The 23,515-nt window shown below is 44.5% G+C and overlaps 1 protein-coding gene across 13 annotated transcripts in view; it reads right to left on the bottom strand.

Annotated features, from left to right (window-relative positions):
• Positions 1-17,856: 17,856 nt before the first annotated feature.
• LOC142575875 (beta-1,4-N-acetylgalactosaminyltransferase bre-4-like) overlaps positions 17,857-23,515 on the bottom strand; it is a 132,445-nt gene continuing 126,786 nt past the window's right edge. For all 13 annotated transcript variants that reach the window (XM_075685612.1, XM_075685619.1, XM_075685620.1 and 10 more), the window contains one exon: positions 17,857-18,008. In XM_075685612.1, coding sequence (XP_075541727.1) covers positions 17,876-18,008 — 133 coding nt within the window. In that variant the 3' untranslated portion in view covers positions 17,857-17,875. The remainder of the gene's footprint in view (positions 18,009-23,515) is intronic.

Below are 23,515 nucleotides of genomic sequence, written 5' to 3'. Positions count from 1 at the left end.
CGCTGCTGCTGTGGCGCTTGCTCAAGCCAGGGTTTTGTCAGCAATTGTCCGCACTCAGCGAGTGTGATGTGTTCATGTTTGCTTGTGCGCGCCGACGCCATGCTTGTTAGTTCAGTTCGTGAGCGAATGTTTCCACATTTCTACGGTTGATAAAAATACTATCCTTAGTTTGTGTAGCTGTCTACTAATTTGCTATCGCAATCGATGCTTCGCCTTTAGGGCGAAACTGCGACTTTTTTTGCTAATTTGATCTTAGTGCGTAATCCTCTGCCATGTCCAACAGCATTTTCGTTCCTGATTGTACTGCGTAGTTATTTTAGGACATGTTTAGGACACAGGCCTAGTGCCTGTGCTATGTGACCAGCACGATACAACTGTAACCTGGAAGACGAACTTGAAACATTTGCAGTCTCCAAGGTCTGGAATGTGGATGGCTATCTTGTTTTCCTCAAGACTTCGATGGCCTTTCACGGTGAAGTGGAAAAGAATCTTAGCTATTTTAATGTGCGAAGACGTACGGTGGTGCCCTATTATAGGAGCGCGCCGCTGACCTGACATGAGGGCTTACACGGCGGGCTTCTCATAATTTGGCTCCCGGCATTTAAATTAGATACTGCGTGGGCACCTTCCTGGACATTTATGTAAGTGCCTTCGAAGCGAGGAAGTTCGGTAACTGCCATGTGATTGGTCCTTGGCAATCTGCGAACAGCGAACACTTTACACATGCCGTATCTTCAAAAAATACAGCTTATGGACTTGCATAATCTGTGGTCGTCGAGTACGCAGTCGTCGGTCGTTGAAGTGCGTCGAGTTGTTTTTATTGCGTAAAAGGAATAATAAAATGTATTTATGTTGTAAAACAGTCTAAAACCTCATCTATTGTCATGTGAATGCAGTGGTTGTACGTGCGAAAAATATCACGAAAAGAAATATGTGAAGGCCTTCCCGTAACATTGTTAAGAGTGGCGTATAAAGTGACATCTACTTTTGTGTGATCATAATGACAGGATTAAATCTTGGCGCAGCGGTACACAACTGCTACCGATTCAAAAACTTGCCATGAGAACTTAGTACGAGTACCAACCTATGCGGCGAAAATTCTAGTATAATGGAGGTGGTGGATAAGGAGCCCAGTATGATAAATAGCAGTGGAGTTAAAGAAACTATAAGGCATAGCTGTTCAGAAGCACGGACATAAAGGTGCTCGAACTTAAACCTTGGTACAAATACAGAAAAACCTCATAGCACCACAGGTGGTTTAGTATAAGAACTTTTATACAGCCAGTTTCGATTTAGTTTCACGGGAGGATACTGTGTCCTGGCGTCACGACACAGTATGTGGTCACGTTGGAGCAGTATATTGCGGCGTTTCGACAACCGCCAGCTCGCTCAGTCAGCGACTTTGTTGCTACGCCGGCCTTTTCGGTGACCTAGACATCGTCACTGTGTCCGCGTGCTTAATTGTACATTACATCAGTCATGGAAAGTCTCTAAAGATCATTAAGACACATAGGCAGGTTCACTGAATGAATTTTTTTAATTATTTTAACGCTTTAATCCACGAGGGTGGCTACATGGGCTTGTATATAGGGTGCCTTCCACTTTCATGTAGTGCAGGCAGAACGAGAGGTACACGGAAAGTGAAATTAGACGAACACACAGCACTGACGTTCAACAACAGATTTATTTCCAGTTCTCTCAGCCGTGCTTATACTCCTCAAAACGTCAAAAGACACGTGCACATTGTTCGGCAGACGAAACCGGGAAAGCCACAAGCAGACACTTTTGTGGCCATACTGATTATTTAGAAGGGTGTCCGTTCAACACGAACAGAGATAATCGGGCTCTCTTTTTTTATACAGATAAAGAAATACTGGCACGTGCGCTTGAATTTTGGTGCCACCACGCTGGACGGTCATCTTTTCCACCCATGAGTCATTTAAGGCTTTCGCTTAAGAATCATCCGCATATGTGATGGTTCTCAGATTTCGGGTTCCCGCTGCTAATCGTCGGTGAAATCAGGTCGCTCAACAAAGGCGCAGTGCACTGACCGATAGATACACCTTTGTTCTAAAGATAAACTAAAGACAAACTGACTTCCACATACGTTCATTCTAGGTAAAAGTGCGCCAGATTGAGGAAGTTTGCCGCGCGTAACTCGGCTTGGATTTGAAACTCAATCCCACCGGAGTCTTCAATGCCTTCCCTGATGCATTCCATTAAAGCGTTATGTGTGAGCGAGTAATAAAGATCCTTTATATCAACCGAGAATGCGACCAGCTTACAACGTTCATTGTTGAGCCACCTGTTTCTGGCAAAACTAGTCAGAGCCTTGTAGCAACGATTAGAAGGAACCCATGTTCTGAGAACCTTGAGATATGTGGATAATTCTTGTTTAGTTTTACAGTGTGGTGCCTCGGGGTAGGTTTCTGCTTCATCACAACTGGTCGGCATACTTGAAGAATGTCTTTCCACACTGGTCATTACTTATGCCACAGGAAGATCCCATCCGTTTCCTTGGTCTTAAGCTTGGTTTTTCTAATGATCATGTTTGCTAGACATGTGAACCCCGGGCCACCAGTACAGCCCTTCTCATCCACACACAGAAACTAGTAAAGAGGGCCATTGTTCCGGCTTCCTTCTTCACTGCATCAGACTGGTCCTTCCACCACCCACTAAGTGCCAACTTTCAAGCACAGGTCACACGCCTGTACACCTCAGGCTATCCCGACCGATTACTAGTCTCAGTAGCCGGGACAATCCGCATAAAAAGAAAGAAAAATAGCAGTGGAGGTACGGTCTCCGAAGAGCAGACTACGCAAAAGCACCGTAAGGCCACGGCGATCCCGCACAAACAAGTTGCCAGTGGATTTAAAAAAGATCGGGGAGTGCCTTGGTGTACTTGCAGTTTTTTCTGCCCTGCACAAGACTTGTTCACTATCACAGAGAAGCATCCTTATCAAGAAAAAAAAACACTGTGAAGGGAGCCACCCTAACCGATGTGTAGAATGCGCGCCGGGATCGTGTAGAGAATCCCCTTGAAGTATGGTACATGCTGCGTAGGCCAGTCTACCAGGTGTTTAGACGACCGCCTGCAATAGTATGCCAACACTGTTAGGAACGAAAGAGATGGTTTTTAGCCCTGCATTCTAGCGCATGCGGTTGCAGAGCCGCGCATCCGGATGCATAATTAAGGTTCCTTGCATAAATAAGCCATCCCTGGCATTATCGCAAAGAGAGTTGGTACTTCTAGACAGCGTAGGCGAGAACAGTGGGCGATGATGTGGCACAAAATAAATTTCAGTTGCAGTAAGCGCTCATCCTCATGTTCTCTGTGTCCCTCTGCCCTGCTTCGCCCTGGACCACTTAACTTTATACAAGCATGAATCATTTGATCGGAGTGTGAAGCGAAGTGTCTAAAGTCGATGTTCGGGGTTTGTTCATGTTGTCTTTAATGCATACGGATGAAACCAACTATTTCGTGTTTGTGGCTAGAGAAATGCATTATGAAAGCCTATGCTTAGTCCTGAACACAATGGCTGATGGTGTTGCATGTGCTGTCGATAGTTTCGACATACCCACAAGTTGGAGCATAACGTCACGTAGGGTCAACAGAGAGGAAACGTTTCCTCTCTCTTCCTGTATCACCTTGTTCTGGGCGAGCCTGCCGATACGCACCAAATAGCCAGACAAATAAGCGAGTCGACAATTCAGAATACGTGTGAGTCTCTTTGTGAAATACTATCTTCAGTCTTGCGTGATTGGGGCTTTCTACTGAATGCACCTGTGAAAGGGAAAAAAGCTTGCTTTTCGAGAAAAACGCATGTTTCTTTTATAGCTTCGTGTTTCACTTAGGTGGTTGCGAGTTTTTACTTCCATGAATATCCTTCCACTTTTCGGGTGCCCGCAGAACGGATTTGTTAAACGCATATGAATAGGTCTGCTTAAAAGCACGAATCCCAAAGAGCTGTACCCATAACACCTGCGTTTGAACCGTACAATACTCTCTTTGCATATTGGTGGAGCGGAATTTTACCACGTTTTTATCTAAGAGCACAGCTGTTACGACTGGTGTACTTCAAATCTGCAGGATTTGGACTTTCACAACAGTATCCCTTCTCGTAAGCTGCAGAAGAACAAATGAAAGCGCTGCGACATAGTTATGGTGATGTTTCATGAATGCATTCTTCGTGCGATCAGTATTTCATGAAAAACTCTCAAAAAGAAAGATGGTTTGATTTGTCGTTTACATCGGCACATATTCGCCATCATTATTTACGTACTCAACTCCAGTAAAAGACGAAGGCATCCATCAGATACCAACTGTTCCTGTGCAAGTAGTTTTCTCCACGCTTGAGCTAGCAGCCCACATTCCAGAAAACATTACCAAATTACTGGCAGCGCTTACTTCCGAAATTACCTTTTCTTTTGTCACGATGAGGAAAACAATAAACAGCCGAATTGCTTAAGAGGAAGCTTTGCCTTGGGGCCAAATCCGGTTTCTTTATTCATACACAAGTAAAGCGTAGAAATGTTTTAATGAGAGAACCGCTGGAATAATTTGGCTGAAGTTAGTTGTATATGAGAGAGAAAGTTAAATTAACCCGGGGAAGGTGAATTTTGATTTCAGGCTTGAAATTGTCTTAAAATATGCCTGAACAGAGCAGTGTTTCCAAAAGTATTTATAAAGCAAGCAAGTAGTCCTCTTCAATATCATTGAGTAGCGTTATCATCAGCGTGAATTGACAGTGAAATATACGACACAGACACACAACAGCAAATGATTATTTGAACAAGAAGCACTGCTTACCCAGGTCACATTTATTGCTGTCTTCGGCGGTCATCGCAGCAGTAATAACAAAACCGATGCTTACTACTGGCAGGTAAGTGAACTTTTACCATTGGCCATCGGCAATGCGTCTCAATGCAGCGGCCACGCAGCATACCAAACATGTCCCTTCTCCACGGCGTCATGGCTTCTTTTCAGTGGCTCGCGCACGTTTAGGAGTCTTTTTGGTACCTGTACCACGTGTCACCAGCGACTTCGAAACACAACACGCTTGGTAAGCGCACTTCACCAAATCGGAGAGCGTAAAAACGTGGTTAAAGCGATGAAAGAAAACAGGACACAACCGCTTCAAAAAGACCGCACCGGCGACATTCTTCCCGGCATGCATCTGGAGAGCTGCGCGACGCAGAAGAGATATGACTGTGCTCATGTTTGGCGGAAACTGAAGCGCGATTGATTACGCCATGTATCTAGGGCAACTAAAAATAATAATCAAATTACAGTTCCATCAGAGTGTCACAGAACCATATATTAAGATGTTAATATTCTTTAGTTTAAAGATATTGCTGTTCATTTGTATTTGCATATTCTCTCCCTGCTCATTTGGCGGGCCACCATTGTGGCGTCGTACCGTGAGCGCATTTATCTGTCTACGAGACCTTACCGGGGCGGCTGTCGCCCGCTGTCATTTCAATGTAGTGGCGTCTTTCTCACGTGTTAGTGAGCGGCCATAAGTTGTGTGTGTCTTGCGGCCTCTAATGAACACGACATTTCTTGTAATTTAAGAATCACTCCCTCCTATACGTTTATTATACGAATGAAAAACGCCTGGCGGCAATGCATTCCGTTGCAGTGTACAGTAAGTCTTATTACAAAGCATCTTTCTTGCCTTACAGAATAGTTATTCGCCCTGCTCGACGCTTTTATTCCGTCAGTCGTCGAGCTTTACGGTAATCCAGCGTGCGCCCACGTGCACCTTGCAGTGTGCGCCCGCTGTCATTGGGTGTCGCGTTTCAGGACAAGATGACACAAACGCGACTAAATGAAGCATCGATACACAAGGAAATAAATTAAAAAAACATTGGGTACAAGTGTACATTCAATTACCCTTATATAATGCATCCGCTTTTAGTTTTACTGCAGGTGTAAAAGCCTATGTTTTATACCACAGCCTAAACTGCCTGCATTGGTAGCGGTGGTCTTCCCACCCAATTGAACCATAGTCACAACTTCGTTCGCCACAATATTCTCCGATGTATGTTTATTGTTTCTGTGGCGTGCTCTTAGATTATAACGACACGTATGCTGTATAGATCACTGACTAATGAATTGCTGCCGTCAGAGTTGAGCATGCGCTCGTGCAAGACTTAAACCTTTTTTACAACGACGCTGTATACCTGTACCGTCCACTTAAACGTTTGTATCGTTGGCAAGGTAAGCAAAAAACTCCCCATACGTGGGCCGATCCCGGAAATAGTGCAATGCCAGGCCGACCCGCGGCGGAGGTGAAGCAAGCGTTACGCACTTCCCATACGTGGGCCGATCCCGAAGATAGTGCGATGCCGTGCCGACCCGCGGCGAAGTTGAAGCAGGCGTTAAGCACTCCCCATACGTGGGCCGATCCCGAAGATAGTTCAATGCCGGGCCAACCCACGGCGGAGGTGCCTTTCACCATTAAGGGGCCCACATAGCTTCGCTGGTCATCCTTCTTCAAAGAGTGGAAGGGCACTGAGCTTTTTTTTTTTGACATTGCGATGCCAAACATTCCGACCTTTACCAATAAAATATTTAGTCCAACCTGCCTCCATCCCCGAGCCGCACACCATAAAGTACACGTTAGTCTATTGCAATACGACGCAATAATCAGTAAATTTCTAGTCCATACAATACGTTCCCTGAGAAACGAATTAAAACCATCTTTATAGGTTACACTGCATAGGTTCCAAGAAATTTGGCGTTGCAGTAAACTTTAAAATAGAGCCTTCGACATATATAACCACTAGATACGAAGGAAATTAACAAAAACGCAATGATGAAAGTCGTGTTATTAAGCAAGTAATCTTTATGTTAAAGGGTTAATACTTGCAACTATAGGCTAACATAAAATTACCGTGGTAAGAGTCTAAGGTCATGTAGAAGAGCGGCAGCGCTAGTTCATTATATCTATTTATCATTGTCGGGTGAGAGCGTCATTTGAATTCTATACACATTACGGCTAGTTGTCAAACGGTTACCTAAGAGGCCTACAGTATTCACCCTCAGTTTATATACCTAGTAATGATTTGCGTAGTGCAATTATGGAAATGGACATCACAACACGAAGACAAGCAGACAAGCGATATACGCACGTGATATTGGGGTTCCGGTTTCCATTATTTAAAGTCTCGGGTTGATATCATGTAGTCTAATAAGAATTCTTGTCATCACACTGACTTTTGCAAGTGGAAACTTGATTCAGTGACAAAGCTAGACAAATGAACGGATAAAAAAAAGGAGGATGCTTCACTTCGTCTTTAAGAGTGGAACGCGATAGCATTCAAAGATCCCTGACTGCTTCTCCCGCGTCGCGGAAACTGCAGCTTAGGCAACCATAATGCTTATGAGGAAACGCTGGCTGCGAACCCTATGCACGAAGGCTAGCTGTCTGGTAGAAAGGCGGCCTCTTGCGTGGGCCACGATGCGCAGGAGGCGAGCGCCATCTGGAGATGTTGCAAAGAACCGGGTGCGCCACTCCGTGGCCTCCAAGATATTGCGCATATGGCAGACGCCGTGACCGGTGTATGATTGGTAGAAACGCTGGAAAAGGCGCTGTTTTTTTAGTTTCCCCATAACAGAATTATGTTTTCTCGCACATTTAAATTACAGTCCGAAGCTATCATGTCTCTAGGGTGTGTGCAAATTGTACTTTACAATTTTTCTGACGTATTTTACTTTGAAAAAATCAATTAGTTCAGCAACTTTCTTAGGCGATATCGAGGGCATGCGTGGTTGGTTATGCCTGGTACGAAAATACTTTTGCCGGAATGACGTCCGACGTTGGACGTGGGATGCGTGATGTCGACGCCGGATTTTCTGCGACACAGGGCCCTTAACGCTTTCGCGTTAATACTCTTCTACTCTGTATTTTAGTCGAGCGAACTTCTTCAACGTCGGCTACGTCGAATCGACGGCTTTGTAAGACTACTAGTGCTTCGTATTCGGTGGCGTAGGCATGGCCTTTCTGAAGAACAAAGACATGAACACATGCCCAGAGAAACATGACATATGGTCAAAGTCAGCAACAAATCGATGTGAGCTCATCATGAACATTCACCTTTTTTTACGTTCATTCTTACACAGACATAAAAGACCGCAGACTTGGGTGACCTTTCGTTAACCACAATTATTATTCCAGCGAATGGCTTTTCTTTCGAGCAGTTCAAAAAGAAATATCTAGCAGTTTCGAGAATTTCAGCAATTCAGATAAATACCTCAGCACGTTACCCTCATACGAAACGCTTTTGGAACCTTAGCCCCATATAGCGCTTTAGATCCCTTGTTGGGGGCTTTTTTACAAAGGTAGTAATTCACCTACACGCATAATACTTCTACTAGTACATTGGTTGTTGCCCCATTTGCATTACATTTGATCTTGGTGGAGTTTACAGTTCCTCAAGCAAGCGGTTTAGTTTCCGTGCTATTCGTGAAACACAATTATACCGCTCCGAAGAGCTTCCATAAGTAAATTAAGTGCCCAATTGACGCACACACTTTCAACTTTGCGTACCATATCAACAACCACCTATTTCTTTTTTTACCATGTATAAGTAAGGTGGCTCGTTAAGTTCACAGAGGATACGGGGAAACCCCACTACGAACTGGGTATACCGTTTAAAAATAATGAAGAAACTGAGGGTTCAGTAAAAATTGGCAGCGCTTTTAGTTAAGTCAGTTAAGCACTTAGTTAATTTAAACTCGGTGTAACAGGTCAGCTATAGCGTAAGATGTCCAATAAATACTCCCGAGCAGTGTCTGAAGGAATTTCTTAGAGAAACTGTGATGGATCCATAAATATGAAACTTCCCATACTGTTTCAAGCACCGCTTACAGCGCATACAAAGACAAGGGACTAAAAGAACGACGAAGAAAAGTGCTGAAATACAGCGCTTGTCTTCGTCGTTCTTTTGGTACCTTGTCCTTGTATGTACTGTAAATAATGTTTGAAACAATGGAATACCAACTAGCCCGTACCCAAACCGTGCTTCCCATACAGTTCTGACAAAGTTTCCTCTATTTTTGATAATATTTATTTGGGTATCGTTTCGCACTTCGTAGTTATCCCAAGGCAATGGGATAAATTTAGCGCCCCTCGGTAAACATGGTGATAAAGCTCGGGAGCGCTTGAATACGTAATTTATTTCAAAATTCGTAAATCGCCTACACACTTTGAACATTCTCTACGTACAACCCTCAATGTTTTCGTAATTTTCATGAAATATGAAAGTTGGTGTAAGCTTTCGCACATTGGGGAAACAGCGTAAAATTGTCATATATTACGCTTTTGACTACTTCACGAAGGAATTCCTTGCAAAGGGTTATACTTTATCCACAAGCATGTAACTTCGAATAATAATTTCCCGTAATAGTCCTCCCGTTTTCCATAAGTTTAATTTTGGGTGCTACAGTAGTTATTGCAGAGCAGCGGGCTGAATGGACGTGGCTCGGTGTCTTGCTTTGTTTACTGATACATTGTGTATCGCTCAAAAATAGGGGAAAAATGGAAGAAAGGAAATGAGGGTTCATTGTTTATTGGCAACACGGTTAAGCAAACCAGAAAAATAAGTTGGCGCCATAATCTACGCATAACATTTCCTTCATTTCCACCGACTTTAAAGTCTGCTTCATGTACAGGTCTTTTAGTATTGTGGTAAGCATGTTGGATAAGATAGTAAAACACTATGGAACGCTTAAATAAGTAATTTTCAATAAAGACTATAATTCTGCTGCACAAATTAAATATTCATCGAAAGTCACCTACGACAGTTTTCTGACTTCAGCGAAGTATAAACAATGAGCCTCGCATAGTTCACCGCGGAGACTTGGAAAATGGACTGCGCGCATCCTATACCGCCTAGGAATTGCGAGAAAGCGAGTGTTCAGCATTTATCGTCAAACACATGTTTCACTTACGCAATTGAAACATTCGGTCCGCGTCACCCATGGCCCCCATTTTACGATCGTTTGGAAAAGTTCATTCAGACCTTAATTTACACACACATTTCGAAATTTTACTGCATATGCCCGTTAACATTTCCCGAACTTCCACAGTATACTATAACATTTACCCTGAGGCTATGTCTGGTTTTCGACGTGGACGACCTTCCATTGACAGCGTCATTGATCTGGTGACCTCCGTGCAGCAACAAAAAGCTATGAAGCTCCTCTCTGTGGCATTCTTCTTAGCAGTAAAAGGTGCCTATGAGAACGTAAAACATGAAGCCATTCTCCAAGCTCTTCAGGCTGCAGAAATTGTAGGTCACGTCTTTAGGTGGAGTAGGAGCTATCGCTCACGGAGATCTGTGTATGTCCTTACAGAGGATGGCCCGACAAGTAGATATATCTCAAGTCGTGGTGTCCTACAAGGCAGAGTGTTGAGCCATACTCTTTTAAACCTCCTTCTTGTGGGGCTTGCCAAAACGCTGCCACACACTGCTAATGTCTCGCTCTACGCTGACGATATTTGTATCTGGGCGTCCGGCCTGACAAGGCCACAAGTGCACGTAAGAATACAGAAAGCGACAACTCTGACACTGGCATACCTTCGCCGACAAGGTCCGACACTTTCTAAAGGAAAATGTACACTAGTGGCATTTACAGGAAAAGCAATGTGTTTCTACCCGGTGTGTATCGAGGGCTAGTCCATCGCGTACAAGAAAGCTCACAGGTTCTTAGCCGTCAGTGTGGATTGTGACCTCACCTTTAGTACACATGTCTCATACACGAAGAAAAAGCTCATTTGTATTGCGAATATGTTCAAATTCATAGTTGGAAAATTGTGGGTGCTCCATGTTGCCGCTATACATGGTACTTTTTCTCGTGTTTTTGCGATACAGTCTTCCTGTTTTGTGCAACACAGGCAAGACTAATTTTCTTGCACTAGAGAGCGTACAAGCCCAAGCACTGTGGACACGTCTTGGCGAGCCGAGGTGTTCTTCGACATCTGCAACGATCGTCATTGCACAGGAGCACCCGATCACCACTCATATCGTCGGTGAGATGCTGAGAGCGCACATTCGACACCCTTCTCGGCTACCACCCCACCATTTAGCCGATTTGCCAGTGCGAAGACCACAGGTTACATCCTGTGGTACTGTGACGAGACACCATGACTCGGTGCCATCTGGCTTCAAGCCTGCGAAACGCCCAACATCGGCACTGTGGTGTCTCCTGCAAATTCACGTGTGCTACTCAATTCCTGGGATCGCTTAAAAGGGAGACTTGTTACCACTAGCCTTGAAGCACTTGTCTCTGCTTCTCCGGAACGAGTCTTATTTTGACCGCATACACATTTACACGGACGGTTCCACCAATTCAAACAGGTCTACCGGAGCAGTAGTTGTTCCATCTGACGGCGTCCCTTTGCAGTTTAAATATTCGCACAATACAACGTCGCCAGCAGCTGAACTTCTGGCTCTTCAAGGTGCACTCAAATACCTGCTCCACTAGTCACCAAATCGTCGGGCCATTTTCTTCGATTCTAAAGCAGCCCTACAAACTCTGCATTTCGTCCTACGTCATGGGTTACACCAGCAGCTAGTGTTCAAAATAAGGCACGCTCATAATCACGCGCTCGAGAAAGGCCACGACATTGTATTTCAATGGTTGCCAAGCCATTGCGGAATTTTTGGCAATGACAGCGCAGATGAAGCTGGACATTCGTCTTATCAAAAACATCAGCGGGTTCTTATGCCATTTTCAAGTACTGATACTGCGTGGCAACTTCAGCCACTTGCTGGCCAAATCACACTTTTAAGATGGAATTCACCGGATTTCACCAACTCACGCCTGCACTTACTCGACCCTAACTTGCGACTTCATCTGCCACCTGGACTCTCCTGTCTCTAAACAACTTTACTGTGTCGCATCTGGTTAGGCGTCGCATTTACAAATTCCTATTCATTCCTGATAGGAATGGCGGACAGTGTGGCGTGCAATTTGTGCGGGTGTGATGACACTCCACAGCACGTTCTGTGTCAAAGCCCGTCCTTTGACATTCAACGATGTATTTTACATGCGAAACTCAACCTTTTAGGCAACAGAGCGCTCTCAGAAGATAAGATCCTTGGGCCATGGCCTATACGTTCTTGCATGCAAAAGGCCACAAAAGCCATTCTGCGTTTCTTGAAGGACACTGGACTATATGAACGCGTGTGACAGGGGAGATTCCTCCGCGCCTGACTGTGAATGGCTGACTTATTTTTCTTTTCTCTCCTTATCCGTTCTTGCGTTTTCCCTTTCCAAGTGTAGGGCAGCCAACCGGGCACGTGCTTGATTGGCCTCCCTACCTTTCCATCTTATTTTCTCTCTCTCTCGCTCCACAGAATATATACCTCCTCCGTGATTTAGTGTTCGAAGAAAATTGTGAAAATCGGCGTCAAAAGTCCTTGAGCCTTTTGAGTCGCATTGAGAATTTCGTTGTAAAATATCCAGCGGTGCCGTGAAGACATGGAGACCGTCGCAGGTATAAATAACGCATCCTAAAACGCTGCTATATTCAATAAGGCGACAGTGGCGACAATAGAGACAAAAAGAAGAAAGGGGGCGGTTTATGGCTCTTACCTTCTTCAAACGTACTTTGGTATTTTGAAGCTAGGCTTGTAACGACAAGTACGCCAGTTCAGTTTAGGTTCGGGCTCATAGTGGTTAGGTTAGTTCTTCTTTAGTTCCAGTTCAGAGAAACAGAAAATGAACAGGCTTCTAAATTCGGTGAGGTGCAGAGCGTTTAATCATCGGCCTCCTAGATAGTTGAACTCATAGCGTTCAACGCCGGCGAAAAAAACGACAAAGAAAAATCAAGTGCAACGATTCCTTTGACTGTGAACTCATTTACTGCGACAGTGGCAGACTCTCAATGCGACCACCGCTTTTTTCTCAGTGTATTCCTTGCAATGCACGCAACGTCATTTTTGTGGACAGTATTAGTATCTCCTATAATCCAGGTACGATATATCTGCCGAGACGCCGCCACCAAAAGTGTAGTATTTTATATGAGTGTGTTAGCTATGACATGGCGATAGCCGGCAAATCAGTAGTCATATTTTCCCTACTGTCACAGTTAATAAAGAACAAACAAACAAACTAACTGATATAAGAGTGTCCGTGGCGTAAGAAATACCGCACAGCATATCTGGCAATGCTGCACAACACGTACCTCCCCATTACCGCAGGGGTTTGATTCACATCACCAGTTGTGTTGCTGGGCTGTCACCGCCATGCAGTTTAGAAATTCTAACTGTTTCCGCAGTAAAATAACCATTCCCACATATGAGACCGACGTCCTTTCTGAACGTGGTCATTGGGTGTAAACCTAACGATCGCGTAAATGTCAGTAAACGTCATGCGACGCTCTAGAGAAAAGGAACATGATTTCCAGCAAAAGGACATTTGCATTATGTAGCAGTAGAGCCCGCTCTGACATTGTGCTGCTGAGCACAATTCGGAAAAGAGGAGGGGGATGCAGTAACTGTTGTGCGTGCACTTAGATTTAGATGGAGGTTAAGAAGCACTATTTTTTTTAAAACAATGCGGGTGCCCTCCACTACGCCTGTATGTTGCTTCGCGAATGTGAACAGCAGAAGCGTTATACACCATGAAGGGGAGCAACGGACGCCATTATAAGCGACAACGCGTATAGGTGAGTGCGGGATAATATCTTTAAAGCAAAGATAAATTTATCTTCTCAAACACACTTTACCGGAAGCATACTTTATTATCCTGCTAGCTCTAGTTTGCGGATATCTGCCTCCCTCCCTAGTGCATCGTGGTTGTGCGCCGCAGTCGCTACATGCGGCAGCGTGTCTGCGCCAAGAGAGCGGTACTGTTTGAAGCATGTGCTTGATGTGGAGGCTTATGCCACGCATAATATAGAAAAAGTAAGAGAAGGAACGTTTCCACCAGTTGTACGGATGACTCCGAGCGTAGGGTTCGAAAAAAAAAATTCCAGAGCAAATTCTGGCAGTTCAGAGAGCACGTGAATGATCAATAGTACATGAGCTTGCATAAATGCCGTCTTTATGCCTACGCATAGTTTCGTGACTCTTAAAATTGATATACTTTAACAACATATTGTCTGATAAACAAGAGAATTCGCAGATATTTGGGTTTGCGGAGAAGCACATTGCCTCCATGTGTTTCTCGACATAGTATGTAATGAAAATTTTAAGATATACAGAATAGTAGATGATACCGCACGAATGCCTGAAGCCGCAGAAAGCACAGATGTCACATATATCCACGTGGAAATTATGATTGCCATGGTTGTTGCATAAAGGCATCACACCAGTGTTTCCTTCACGTTCGGCGACAAATTAAAGCAGAACTGGCAAATTCGCCACTCGACAACTCACAGAGATTTTCTTCAGCTGAACGGCCGGGTTACGTTCGCATATTTCAGAGACGCCACGGCAAAGCCGAAGCTCGTTTAATATCGGCGTTTCTCAGTAACTCTATTCTGCAGCACGATGGCCCGCGGGGCAGGTTTATTGCGTTTTCGTTGGCGGAGCTTCTACTGAGGCATGAGGTTGTCATCATGTACAGTCACTTTTCTCTGGTGCCGAGGTTAGCTTCTGCTACAGAGGAGCTTGAACAGCGCAAGTTACGTTGCACAGCTGCGGAACGGCGCCAGTGCGCCGCTATTACGGTCTGCCGACAGGCAGTGCCCTTTGCGGCAGCTGCGCGATGTAGCGAGACGTCGTGCTTTCGAAATGACACCGTAGGAACCTGAACAGTTGCTTGCACAGCAGCGATACGGCGGAAACTCATCGCTTGTCGAATATGTCAGCAAATAGTGGCAACAGTGCATGGCGCAGGGGCAAATTGTTAAGAGTCGTGTTCGCGTATGATTGGACATTTCGTGCGCGAGCCGCATAATTTATTCCATCAGAACGTAAACAAAGTATAAAGAAAATCGAAGTTTTGCCTGAAAGATGAAGGATTGATAGCGATACAAAAGCATGAGACATTCTTTTTCAACAGCGCAAAGGACAACGACGAGGCGAGTGCACATACACAGCGCTCTGTATGTGCACTCGCCTTGTCCTTGTCCATTGCACTCTTGAAAAAGAATGTCACGCCAACTTGCCCAAGCTTCAACAGTGTCGACAAGAACTACGAGAAAACCACACGAAGCAAGGTTGGTATTGTTTTAGGCCGCAGAAGTTGCAGTAAACATTCACTTACTAATTGAATTACCAAGCATGGTGTCACGTACTTACGGGTAGCCATGAACAGATGTCCCTCGATGCCCACGAACACTCGATGCACAACGTGGGCCTTATAAAGAGCGACAGCAGCAAAAGCCCCGTATTTCTCTTCTTTCTTACATTCGTTTTAGTGCGAACTAGGCGGTAGGCGCATGAGAGCACAGAGCACATGAAGCAATGAGAGATCTCGTGTCGCCTATATGCTTTGCACTCACCGCAGATTACCTCCAAGGTAGGGCACGCCGCGAAGCTAAGCCGCGCCAAGCGCAGCCGTTGCCGGAGTAGAAGTGGAGATGCGCGCTAATCTGCCCCCCGCCTTCCGGCCCCCAAATTTTATAGCCCACGCTCACCTCCCAGCACACTCAGCCCCTCCACCCCCACGCATCCCCCCCGCCCATTGTGCGCGCGAGAAGCCGCCGCGCATCAAGCTACCGTACTTCTTTTCCTCCTGCCTGCAACCTACGGCAGGTGACCACGATTTTATCACCTTTGAAATTTACAGAGAACCTCACGTCGACCTTCACGCCAACGTCAAGGGCACACGACACAAATTCGCCTGCAGTATTCATATATTTTCTATCTTAATAAAACACTAAATTATGAAGATACAATCATTATTAAAACTTAAGAGGAAGCTTTAGCTCGGGTGCTCCTATCTAAATGCATGTAAAAGGATAATTCGTTTTTCTCGGCAACCACTGCACCAAATTTGATGGGGTTTGTTGGATTTAAAAGAAGAACTTAAAATCTTGTGTCTGTTGGTTTCAAATTTTCGATTTAGATTGTCAGTTCTTTATTAAATATTGGCAAAAATCGCAAATTTTCAGAAAACGAAACTATCAAGTGTACAACTCCGTAACTCAGCAAGAAAAAATGATATCGCAATTCTGTAAATTGTATCTGAAAGCACATCTAAAGCAAACAAATTCGACATCTTAAGCAAGAATCTCAAGAAACGTATTAATATGTAATTAAAATTTTTGCAGTACCCTCGTAAACAACGTAACAAATTACGTGAGATGTAAAATGACGTATCAGATTTGTCCTATTTGAATGATCTAATGTATGCCGTGTACAGAATCACGATATCTGTTCTTGATGCAGAGCTATTAGTTTGTAAACTTAGTGCTTCTGAATTTTTGAAAATCTTCTTAACAAAATTCAAGCCCTAAATCAATAGTCCGCTTCCAACAGTCACTAGAATTTAGCTTTGTCTCTCAAATGCAATAAATTTCATTAAAATCGGTCCAGGGGTTATCTCAGAAACATGTTTTTGCGTTTTTACATGTATCTGAATAGGTCGCGTCGGAGTTGTGCCCGAGCTAAAGCTTCCTCTTAATACGTAATCACTTAAATCATAGTAAGGCGAATGCTTTATTAAACAATATAATGTCCCAGTGAACGCAACCTGGAACATATTGCTATGCTAGAGAGAAAGGACACAACGAGGTAGAAGTACACATTTAGTTTAGAGAGGTCACAAGCACACGCTCAACGACGACATCATTTGTATCTGAGGGGGCGCCGCCAGCAGTTACCGAAACTTTGACGAGAGCGCGCGCAGGCAGGACGGCAGCCCCATGGACTTCGTTGTAGATCACAGGCCCCGTTATTCATTACCACAGCTTGCCCCAGTCTATAGAACAGCTAACGTTTACGAAGGTTCTGCCTAATTGGCACCAAAGACGTCTTGCAATTTTAAGTGGCTCTATTTCCGTCGCTTTTAAAGTGCACGTGCCATATTTTCTAGTTGGGCTAGAGAAATAGGCATGCTTGGTGCAATGCAGCTCCACGCTTCATTATAGCAACGCACGCTTACAAAAGTGTAAAGGTCACACAAAAACATTTCTTGCTTGGTGTTTCGATCGCGAGCAAGGAGCGGAAGGCCATGGCTATGGTATGGTGAAACTTTATTGAAGCCCTGCGCATCGTGCCGCGATAAAATTGCATTTTTATTCTGAACATGTAGCCTGAACCTTGGAAACACGACTGTGTGTTCCTTAAAGTAAGGTATTGCATAGTAATTGAAAGCTGAAGGCTCATGTGATAGGCAAGTCACAAGTTTTCGACGCTGTCAAGATCTGCAAAAGTTCAATGCTCCAACAAATTCGCAAGAGCCACATTCGCGTCTTATAGGTGGAGTAAGAGTGCGCATTTGACGCACAGGCATCGACTCAGCATTTAGCCGTTGTTGAAAACCCTATATATGCCTACTGAGCAGAAAGCCTTCTACTTAATTAAACATACTTAATAGCACGCTCTCGAAGGATCCTTAAATTACCTCCGTATTGCGCAAGCAGAATCCACCTGTCTTGGTACATTTTCTGAACTCATCAATCTAGCTAATCTTGTGCCGTCCTCGAGTGCGTTTTGTCTTCATGGCTCCAATTATGCTACCTAATGACCCCCATTTATCTGTTATATCTATTACACAGTTTGTCTAGATTTAGTTCTCTTACCTTCCTCTGGAAATGACGTTCTCAATCATTCAGTTAAGGTAATAAATTAGTCCCTGATAGTATCTCATAATTGAACAAAACTTCACACGCGAAACTCAATGGACTGGCAAAATCAGGCCTGTTCAAGCACGCAGTCAAATTGTTTCGTTTTGAGCAGTACATAAAGTTTATTTGCCTTGTTTCAGATCGACTTTTACCCACGTATACAATTTCTCGAAGGATATGTGCAACCTGTCGTATACGAGGCTGTTGAGACCATCTGTCTTGTAGCGTCCGTGCCATTGTGATAGCAGATCCAAGCTGTAAAATAACGAAGCGCATTATACGTGTTTGAAAGTATGGACAATGTAGGGGTATGCAATGCATGTAATTCAATAAAACGTTTGTAGGGGGCGTGGCCTAGTATCTTTTTTCACGCTCACAAACATCCTTATGATCTAAATAAATTGTTCATTTCATTTATCTGTTTATGCTTCTACTTTTCGTACGTTCCACACAGACAAATATGCAAGCCAAGCCTTAGAAGTAGGGCTCACTGAAGCGTAGCAACAAGGGGCCGATGAGAGATTATCTCCGCAGACAACGACAGATCATGCCTTAATAGTCCGTGTGCCATTTCTAAACACAAGGCAATGTAATATAAATCGCATACTGTAACAAACAACAACAACAACAACAACAAAAGAAACGCCCAGACCGTTTGGAGCACTGGCGCAAATGTGGACTTATATGCCTTGTGATACACTTGCTTTTTTGTATCCCGGCTGCCTAATCCATTCTTTCTAAAAAAGTCTACGGCATAATGATGTTGCGACTAAGTGTGGTCGTTCTAAGTTGTGACATTACATTACCCAGAGTAGTGCGAACGAAGCTATTCATGCAAGCGATGCTAGAAACAACAATGAGAAGTTGGCGTGTTTGACTCTCTATGTCGTAACTACCCTCTGTATTCTAAGCATAATCACTACCCATTACTTATTTACATTGAAAACACATAAAATTCACAGATGTTACCCAAGCGAGGGCATGCATACGGTTAGTAGCGCCGCAAAGATGGAAATGTACATGGTCGTGTGCTTTTAGGAGAAACCATGCACTTTTGTGGAAATCCGTTTCAATAGTGCTCAACCGGACTTACATTTTTCTATATAACAGAAAAATTACGAGTACCATGTATCCCGTGCATATTTATTAGCGAAGTATCCGTCCACAGACTTTCATTCTGAATTTATTCAGTTGATAGCGGTCGAGTCCAAGTGATACGTTTTCTCTGAGGATCAACGTTTCTTAGGTGCATACATGCGCAGGTAAATTTGTCAAAAGTTTTGTCGTTCCCAAAGGCGAATTATAACCTGTCTCCGGGCACACACTGAGCTCCCTGCAGACTGCTGCTAAGTGCTATGAAGACTCGGACAACGAAAGGCACGGTGCCATCAACTCTCCATAGCCCAAGTGCGACAGGAATGCTTTGGAAAGCAAGCAGTGTAGCTCGATGACAGCCCTTTCAGCTGGTGGATCGGTTTAAATTATGGCATTCACATATCTCAATTCCTACGTCGGATGCACCACGCAAACTGACCAAGAAGATTATTGAAATTGCGGCAAGTTGCATACGAATGTGACTGGCAACGCTTCCCTGGCCTTGGTACTTTTCAGAGTATCAGCGCTTGCTGGTATTGGCACTTTCCGGGCGATATGTCTTTTCCTTTGTGATTCTTTGTGATGTGGATGATACTGGATTAGTTTGTATGAACTCAGCAATTTCTAATATTGATAGCTGGGTTAACTGCTAGTGCTCTCTCTCTCTCTCTCTCTCTCTCTCTCTCTCTCTCTCTATATATATATATATATATATATATATATATATATATATATATATATATATATATATATATATATATATATATATATATATATATATATATATATATATGAATGCCTCTGAATATCCTCAGGACGACCTCTTAGATTTCTGACATATTCTTGGTTTCAGCTAGTTGGTGCTTCATAATTCAAAGAAATTCACGGCCCAAATGGTGCGGGTAAAGAACGCAGCGACCTGTTCTTTGTGTGCCCGTTTTCTTTGTCTTCGTCCACTTCGCGCCTTAAATTTCTTTGACTTTGTGGTATGAGGTTATTGCTGACATGCCTCATTTTTCTTTCTGGATTTTGGAAGAGAAAATCTCAAGAAAAAAATAATTTCATCACCGTGCTTTTTTCTTACTCAAATCCGGTGCTGTAGAGGCTATTTCAAAGAATAAAGCGCTAACGTGTTACTCAAAAGAATAGTGAACAAATGATTTTCGAAAGGCTCCCAACGAATGCGTGTAACCTATCATTATGGACAGTAGAAATATTTTGCGTTGAGGACGACGTCGCTAATGAGGTCTGTCTGGCCTGCAACTGCTGGTGGAGCCAGTAACTTCTGTGGGACAACAATGTGGCCCATGTTCTCTAGTATGCTAATCTAGCGCGCAAACGTGAACTGATTTTATTTGTTCATTTTTGATACATGCTTTACCGGGTTTCTTCAAAGGTTGCAAAATTAATAGCCGATGAGAGCGACAGGAGAGCGTTATTAAAATGACTCCCCGTGGTCAATTTTTCAAAGCCGACTACACGATTTCTTAGGGCACCTGTGTCTTTCGACGTATTCTTCAAATTTTGTGTTTTGTGGCAGGTGATTCGCTAACTGTGCCACTTGCTAGCACTCAAGTTTCTGAAGACCTATGACAGGACCGCGCTCTTATTGAAGTCTTCACATTTAAAATGACTTAATTTAGAGTCATTGGTATCATCGGCTTCGCTTTCCATGAGGATCAAGCCAAATAATTACTGTATTCTGGTGTGTACAGCAAGATAAGTTCAGTGGTCAAACGCGGCACACGGGCACCGGCCAGCGCAGTTTCGCCAATGCGTTTTGTTACACTCCTATAGGTTAAATATTAGGGTGCCAGCTGAGATTCTAGTATAGCTGTTGCGCGTAAATAAGCTTTCAGCAGTCTTTTTGATAATACTTCAAGACCTTGTGCTTAGGAAGATTGATGCTGTTCCGAAGGAAATCTTTCTCGTTCACACATGCTCATTTACAGATGCTGTGTGAACGTGACCAAACGGGCTGCTGTGACGACGTGGCACGAAGAGCAGCAACAGCGTATCGATGCCATTCCACGTGCAGCGAGAAACACACGGAAGTGCGCATGAGAGGATTTCAACACGAGAGGGCCAGCTTAGCAGATCTCGCGGGGCGGAGAAGTTGCTCAGGGCGCAAGAGTAGCGGGAGGTCTCGTTCCTGGGTTAACGCCGCTTCAGACACCCAGCTGGGCACAGACACAACCTCCCGGTTCTTTTCGTATCCTCCGGATGGCGAGCGCTACAGGGGCGCTCAAATCTGGCCGACCAAGCTTCCGCGGTGCAGGAGGCAATCTCCAGTTGACAAACAATGAAAAGGCGTCCGGTCGTTTTCTGTCTCCCCCGTGTGCTGGCCCTCAATGAGCCTTTAGGATGGCATCTGGGTCATTGTGTATGTGCCAGTAGCTGTGTGCGGCTCCTCAATTAGCGTCTTTGATACCAACTTGGGTAACTAGATACGTGACACGTGGGGGTGTGTCGCTCTACCATGACAAGAAATATCATTTAAATTTCTGTTAAATATCCTTTAAACCGAACCCACGTCCCACGGATTCCTCATGCACAGCAGGCCGATGCTTTAGCCGGTTGCGCCACAAATGCACTGGGTATATGCCGCTTTTCAAGCAACGTATTTTACGTCAATGCTTTAGCGAGCTATGCCATCAATGCTGTGAGTATGTGCTGCTCTTCAATGAAGCTCTCACCAACTTGCTTCACTGAATATGTGCCCCTTGAGCGCTCTGTAATTGTGGGAACGATTCTCAGCATTCGCGCACGCTTATCGTCTCAGAAGCCACGCGCTCACTTCTCGGTAGCTCTACTAGAGGGACCAGCTGTCCAGAAAGAAGCACGAGAGAGGCGCTCGGCTGCCGCATGACGCGTTTCTCAGCGTTCGCACGCACCGAGGCGCCGTGTATTTCGGAGGTCACGCGCAGGCTTCAAGGCAGCGCCGCTAGATGGTGCCCAGTGTTCTTTATGAAGTGCGAAAGAGGAGTCCCGCTGCAATAAATACCTCATGCATAACTCGTTTCAATGATGGCGGTACGTTCTGTCGCTATGATGATTCAGTTGTAAACGCATTACCGTCGCGACAGTCGTCATCAGATGAATTTGTCAAGTTTTTTTTTTGCATGGTTTGTACTTTCTTTCCATCACGGGTTGCTTTTTCTTGCTTTTTATTGGTAAATAAAGTCTGTGTTGGTTCGTGTGCAAACGGGCTCGTCTTCTCCGGTGACAATTACGCCATCGCATATTTTTTAAACTGAAACATGAAGCGAATAGCTTTGTGTTAATAAGTATTTCAGAGCAAAGGTTTCTTTACATCTTCTTTCGACTTTTGCACTGCTGCTGCTGCTGCTGCTGCTGTCTTTTACGCCTCGTTGGGGGGTGGTTCAGTGTGTGCATACACATGGAAGGAGCGTGGCAAAGAGGAAACGCGACCTGAGAAACTCCTTTGGACCTTTCCGTCGCCACCTATGTGCACAATGCCCTTTGGAGCTTCCTAGGCGCCGCGACACTAGCCTCGTCACAGCTGTAATGACCCGATACCCTCCGTAAAACATTGTAGAAACTGCAGCACTTACACTTCTGCGAACGTGCAAGTCCAGAGGGCAGGTAGGTAGAATGGTAGAGCGACAGGGAGAAGCGAAGTAATCGTAGAGAGGAAGTAGAAAGAGGAGGATAAGGACTGGGTAGAACTGGCGCCGTCGCGAAACGAGTGAATAAGATCCTGGCCACTGTTCGCTCGCAGTTACCATGCAGGGGGAAGGGTGGGAGCGGAAGAAGATGACATAGGAAGGCAAGATAAGATACACACCACAGTGGTTGCGGGCAAAGTGGAGGTACGATGAGGTATGTTTCTGCTATTTAAGAAAAGTAAGCGCCATGCAAATTTATCAAGTGGACAACTGACGCCGGGCGTGCAGACGCAAAGCCGCGTTAAAGCAGCGTAGGGTCTAGGTGACACTACCGAAGCGGTCACAATTCAGATCAACGCTTCTATGCCCACCACGGCCGCTTTGCGGCTATGGCGTTGTTCGCGGTGGCGGGTTCGATCCCAACTGCGCCAGCCGCATTTTCATCGCAGCGAAATACAACAAGGCTCGTGCACTTAGATTTAGGTGCACGTTAAAGAACACCAGAGTGTCAAGATCAATCCGGAGTACGCCACTAGTGCGTGCCTCATAATATGATTGTGGTTTTGACACGCACAGACCCAAATAGAATTAAAGTTGAAGATACTTCTGCCACGATGCGATGCGCGATGTGAGGCAATGGCGATCCTCAACCCTCTTAAAGCTTAAGAACAACGGCACACAACAACGTTTCAAAGAAACACATCTTCTTGTGTGTTCTGTGTACAACGCATACAAACGGTAGTGGTGCTCGCAAGGTAACGTTTAACATAAGCTTATCACCCTCATGTTGGACTAAGCATTGAAGAAATTTAACATTCGCCGTTAACATGACCGCTAATTGTCGTGAATCAAAGGAAACAGTACAGAAACCTAGGCTTACATCGATTCCAACATTGCATGGAATCCATATAATTTTTTTTCATGTTGTCTTACAATTTTCTTTTCTTTTACCTTAAGTATTCCGGGGTATATGCATTACCAGTTCTCTGTACGAGATACAGTACTTCGTGTTTATTTCGTGTACTTTCTATCTGGCAT

Source organism: Dermacentor variabilis, chromosome 3 (genome assembly GCF_050947875.1).
Source record: "Dermacentor variabilis isolate Ectoservices chromosome 3, ASM5094787v1, whole genome shotgun sequence".
NCBI lineage: Eukaryota > Metazoa > Arthropoda > Arachnida > Ixodida > Ixodidae > Dermacentor > Dermacentor variabilis.
Note: the sequence above shows the minus strand (reverse complement) of the source record. Positions and strands in the feature narration are given on the sequence as shown.